This window comes from Eubalaena glacialis, chromosome 6 (genome assembly GCF_028564815.1).
Source record: "Eubalaena glacialis isolate mEubGla1 chromosome 6, mEubGla1.1.hap2.+ XY, whole genome shotgun sequence".
NCBI lineage: Eukaryota > Metazoa > Chordata > Mammalia > Artiodactyla > Balaenidae > Eubalaena > Eubalaena glacialis.
The window spans coordinates 85,505,362-85,511,361 of record NC_083721.1 but is presented as its reverse complement, the minus strand read 5'-3'; the positions used below and the strand labels follow the sequence as shown (position 1 = coordinate 85,511,361).

Here is a 6,000-nt window from a genome sequence, read left to right as displayed (position 1 = left end):
ATTTTTTAACTTGCCTTATAGAAATGTTTAAGAAAGCAATAAACCCTTCTTCACAGGTCAAGAAGTGAACAAAGAAATGAGCATTTTCAGCATGAAAGCAGTTCATGGGTCTTGTAATGAAGAAAAAAAAAAAAAAACTTACAAGACAGAGTTCTGCTTTGATGTGAAAACTGAGCTAATCTGAGTGAAACAAAGAACAGTAGAAATTAAATAATTTATGAAAATAGAAGCCAGATTGGTACTTTGCATCAAGTGCATGCCTGCTTGAAAATCTTTGCTCCTGAAATATTTGGCAACCACAGTGATTAGCAGTTAAAGCAATTTCAACAAAATAAGAAGTCATCAAAAATGGACTATTTGTCTGAAAGAGCAGTACCTATAAGAATTGAACTTTATGGCTCATTACAACCATTTTCAAAATTTAATTCTTACTATCTTCTTATAAATTAAGAGAATTTCATTTGTGTTCCATAGTGCGCTGACCAAAAAAAACCCAAAAAACAAAAATAAACCCTCATGCCTAAATTTAGAATATTGTATTATGTAGCAATCTAAAACATTCAAAACAAATTAAATAGTTTAACTTACTCGACAGGCATATAAGCGTTTCAAAATCATAATGAAATCCAATTATGGAGTGCATAATGTAGACAGGAGTAGACTCTAACATTATGCAGATGTTTTTCTAAATAAAACCCCCTGTAAGACAATTATATATAAACATGGGTAAGATAAGTGCAGACTAGTTCTGTGGAACCTTCTGAAATCGAGGGTCTAAAACACAGTAAAATTTTGGGTAGGCACACCAAGTTATCCTAAAAATTTTTCACGTTGGTTATTTTGACTTTTTTTTCAACAGATACTCTACTCACGTTAACAATACATGTGATTTGCCAGGAAAAAAAAAAAAAACCCCCCATACCAAAACACCATTCCAGATCTGGTACACTTAAATATATCACTCTCACTGGAAGTGCTATCAGCATAGTCTTTGCAACTAGCCCAAAGCATATATTTAAGAAGTTTTTATAAATTGTGATGTTCACATGTTTAATTCTTATGCCAAACTGTTTTCTGATGAAGACAGCATTGTGCTTTATGCAAGAATGGAAACTTCAAAATAATCACCATAAAGCTTCTAAGACTTATGGGAGAATAAACTAGGATGGTCCACAGATATAAGATGAAATCCACAATGTTGGAATAATAAATGTTTAGAGTGGCCCAGACTAGAAGACAAGCCCAAACCACCATTAGAAGAATGAAATACGATATGGTCCAAGATGTATCCTTAAAGTTTTGTCTCAACCCTCAGTCTGAATTGCGAGGATTGATCTTCAGTTCAGTCCAGCCAGCAGAAATTGACTGTGCAATTTTCCATTGTATTTATTGTACAGACTATGTACATTCTAGAAGGTTCCTTTAGTGCTACACTGTTGTACTTTTTGTCCCAGCAATTTGAGGGCGTGCAAATTCCACAAAGTCATCAATAAGAACAGGCCATGCTCCTGTGGGGGGGGGGGGGGATGGGAGAAAGGAAAGAAAGAAAAGCAGAAATAAGGCTAACATTTTAATAGAATCCTTTATTTTTTTAAAATATCTTCCCCATAATTGTTAAAGTTTGTCATTATAAGTATTCCCACTGATAGGACTTCCAAATTTCTAGCTCTTTAGTGTTTCTACCTAGAGTATTCCTTTCTTTCTTCTCTATTATTCCAACACTTGATAATTCCTTGAATGATAAATAACCCTTCTGGTAATTAATAATATTATGGTTTTCTGAAGGCCACTGAAGTCAGGCCACTGAAGTAATTTGGTCAAATCTGACCTTGATATGATGACATGCTGCCAGGGCTGCTGAAAGCACAGTAGGTTGGAGTTAATCTTTTTTTGCACTTTGTGGCAATCTTACAAACGAAATTAACAGCAAGGATCAAACTCTAACCTATTTCATGATAATAAATTACTAAAGGATTTTAAATTACATATATGCATGCCTCTATACATGCCTCTATGCCAACCTCCAAATCAGGAAGTTCTTCACTTTTGTGTAAGGTCTAATAGAAAGCACAATTATCAATTATCAGTCATTTCTCACTTCTTAAAGAAGACAATACATGACAATGAAAACAAAGATAAGGAAATAACATTATCTTTGGTTACATTAAGTAGTTCCAGGACACTTTTAAGGAGACCAAGGTTACTAGAGATTTTTCAAAGAATACCTCTGTCCATTCAACAATATCAAAAAAAAAAAAATCCTGCTAATTCTCAAGGGGAACTAGGTAAGTATGCGAGAAGAAACGAATGTAAATCACTGCCAGTTCCAGAAAAACAAAAGCACATGTCCTGATAGTGGATGGTAGAATCATCCTTATACATACATGAAGACACAGCAGAAAAGCATTCAATCAGTGAATATTTACTGAATGCCAAGAGTACTACAGTAGGAAACTAAAGTCCGTTTCCATCTGGACAAGGTCACTAAACTTAAGGAGTTTACAATCAAGTTCACAGACAAAACAAACAGACAACAACAAAAAATACACATACAAGTACTATAAAAGTACATTAAGAAAAGAATAGGTTCCTAAAGTAAACTGAAAATCTAAAACATGGATGAAAAGTACTCATGCCTTTCTGGAAGACATGAATACACAGAGTTGGTATTTAAGGAAACAACGCAGATTGGTAAAGAGGATGAAGGTATTTCATACATTCAAAAGAGCACAAATAAAAGCTCAGAAGAGGGAAATCTAACTCTAAGAAAAACAGAAGTAGACAAGAAGTTCAAGAGTGTGTGATAAAAGAAGACAAATTTTTCAAAAAACTGGTAGAGCAAAATGTTCATTACCTTCTTCATCATAATTAGACATGTCATCTGCAATCATTGTACTGAAGTCTAAAAGAAGATTCCAAGTATCTTTTGGTATTGATCGTTTATGATGTTCCTATTAAAAAAAAAAAAAAAAAGAAGCATCCAAATCACTAAAAAGAGTTTCAAAAAAACAGTCCAGATGATGCCAAATACAAGAATGCAAAACGACCTATGTAATAAAATTCTGGAAATCAAATTTTTCATTCTATGTCCATTACATGCTCTGAAATGAGTTAGTTATGCTTTAAAATGTTAATTTATCTTCAAACAAAGCAAAAGTTTAGAGAAAACACCAAACTGCAGAAAATATGAACTTACCAACAAAAATTTATTCCATAAGTCTAAGAATTTAAATCTTCCATTAAGCACTAAATTCCAGTAGGCAATGGCCATTTCTAGATCTGTAATATTAAAAATAAATTATATACTTCAAATGTCAGGAATATTTGTCCCTGAAAAAAAAACACCAGGTAAGACAAAAGATAGCCTTTAAAAAAAAAAAAAAAAAGGCTTGTGTCCTGAATACTTACATAATAAAAATTTCCTATAGAGTTAAGTCCAAGCTTTGTATCCTGCTTCCATCACAAATGAATGGTGCCTTCAGGGCAAGAAGGATATCACTTACCTCATAAGGGGTTTCTGAAGTTTAAATGAGATGACGTAGGTAAGCATGTTTGACTAGCTCATAAGTATTCAAATATTAATGTACACCAGTGTTTCTTGACCTCAGCACTTTTGACATTTTGGGGCAGATAATTTTTTGTTGTGGGAAGCTGTCCTATGCATTACAGCATTAGCAGCATCCCTGGCCTCTATCCACTAGATGCCAGTAGCAGTTCTGCCCCATCCCCAGTGGTGACAACCAAACGTATCTCCACATATTGACGAAGGTCCCCTGGGAGGCAAAACTGCCCCCAGCTGTAAATCACTGAGGTACACCTATAAGCTGTAACGCAAAGAATTACTACCCACAATCCTAACCAATCTTACACTCCAAGCTGTTGGCTGACTGATCCTCAAGGAGACCATTAAGAATATTAAAAATTTAAAATTAATAATAAACTAAGATTTGTCCTTTTAAAAGTGTGATGAAGAGGATATAAATGACTATTTAATTGGTTTTGGAGTCGATAAGGATAAAGAAGCAATATTACCACACGGCAAAAAACTGTATCTGTCGTAACAACAGAGAGAAAGAACTATGATCTCTTTCAAGGAACTAAAGTAGTTAGGTCAAGCTTTTACGAGTAAATTTACATTTCCAGGTCAGGAAAAATTACACCCCAAGTAACTTAAAAGTCCTTTTAGATATATCTCCAAACTACTCTGGATAATCTGAGGAATCATGGAAGACTAGGAAAGACTCCAAAAAGGCTCACATCCTACCTGAAAAAAAACATATAGGACATAAGGCAAAAAATCCCCCATCTTCACTAGACCCTAACCTCTTCAAGGATAGGGACTACATATCCACAAACTAGCAGACTGAAACACACAGTAGGCATTCAGAAACTGCTGAATGAACAAGTTTCCTGTGGTTCCATGTGCAATGTACTTACTTTCAAATGCATCATTATGTCTTCCTTCAAACTCAATGGAAAAGGTGCCTCTTCTCCCATCCAAGGTTAAGCCCTTAACAGCATTATTATGGATCCAATATGCCATCCTGCCTTTTCAAGGAATCTGGTCTACTGATTAGTTTTCTTCTCTCCCTGTATCTTCAACTTTGCCCTGTCTTCCAGCTTTCCCCTCCACAAAGGAACATGCTCAAGTTATCACCTATCTTTAATAAATCTTTCTTGTATCTCTCCATTCCCTTACAAGCTACCCTCTTTCTCCTTCCCTTCACAGATCATCTTGAGAGAGTACATGGAGTCTTCTTTTATTTTTAATGTGCTCATGGAAACATGTCTGAAAGTCAAGTTCAGATCCCCATGTTTTAAGAGAACTAGAAATATGACAACAATCCCTAATCACAATTCCTTTTTAATCTTTGCAGTCTTTAAAGCTCTATACCAAATATTCCTTCCAGGTTCTTTTATTTTATTATTTTCTTTACCAACCAAACATATAATTGTCTAGCTTAAGTGCAGTAAGATCGCTGTTATTAGCATGTATAGTAGGATTTGCTGTTATTAGCATGCTTAATGATATCCTTCTTCACTTCAAATGCATTAAATTTATGAGAACTAAGCTTATTACTAGTGTTAGCATTTTTTTCCCTTTTCAATTAATTTTTAGAAAATAAGGATGAGAAACAATGAAATATTCAAATAACTGTAAACCATGAGACACCTATAAATGCCCATTTCTCAGCTGATATACTAACCTAAGAATCTTACAAGAATAGGAGTGTACATATATGATGTTTGAAAGTTCAGGTAGTTAAAAGAATGCTTTGTAATCTACATTCATTGTCCAATTTCCTCACCTACCACACATTTTAATTCTATAAACTAGTGTACACCTCCGTCACTCACCCCACTGAAAATAATCTCTGAAGGGTCACCAAGCCCTACTGGTTGCCAAATAAACCTTTAAGTCCTTAGTTTACTTGGCTCTCTGCCGTATTTGACAAAATTGAGTACACCTTCTGGATGGAACTGTCGCTTCTTTCAGCCTTAATGGTATCACTCTATTGATTTTCCTCTGTCCTCTCTGGCCTTATTTTCTTTTACTGCTCCTCTTCCTCCATTCGTCCATTAAATGTTGATGTTCTATAACACTGTACGTCAGCAATAACCACCTCTACTTCTCTCAGTAGATTTTTCAAACCTTTACCTTTTTTCAAGTTATACACTCAAACCATCTCTAACAAGTCCTAAATCTGAAATTGCTCTCTCTATATTCTAGATTCTTACATCTAATTGCCTAAGGACACCTTCAACTGGATATCCACAAACAACTCAAATTCAACAGGGCTCAAACTGAACTCATCTTACCTCTATAGACCTACCATTTTCTTTTCTCTCAATGAATGTCATCACCCTACAGTGTTTCTCAATGAAACACAATTTTTCATTGTAAGGAAATGAAGTCCTATGCACTGCAGGTCATTTAGCAGACCCCTAATCCCAGTAGAAACCCTCAGTCGTTATAACAAAACCAAAAATACCCCCCCA

General features: G+C 34.8%; 1 protein-coding gene across 1 annotated transcript in view; it reads right to left on the bottom strand.

The window, feature by feature from the left end:
* Positions 1–604: 604 nt before the first annotated feature.
* The window catches only part of DCUN1D1 (defective in cullin neddylation 1 domain containing 1), a 28,852-nt gene continuing 23,456 nt past the window's right edge, over positions 605–6,000 (bottom strand). The window contains exons 5-7 of the mRNA XM_061193369.1: positions 3,197–3,279; positions 2,855–2,951; positions 605–1,508 (exon numbers count right to left, since the gene is read on the bottom strand). Of these exons, the coding sequence (XP_061049352.1) occupies positions 1,429–1,508; positions 2,855–2,951; positions 3,197–3,279 (260 nt within the window). The 3' untranslated portion in view covers positions 605–1,428. The remainder of the gene's footprint in view (positions 1,509–2,854; positions 2,952–3,196; positions 3,280–6,000) is intronic.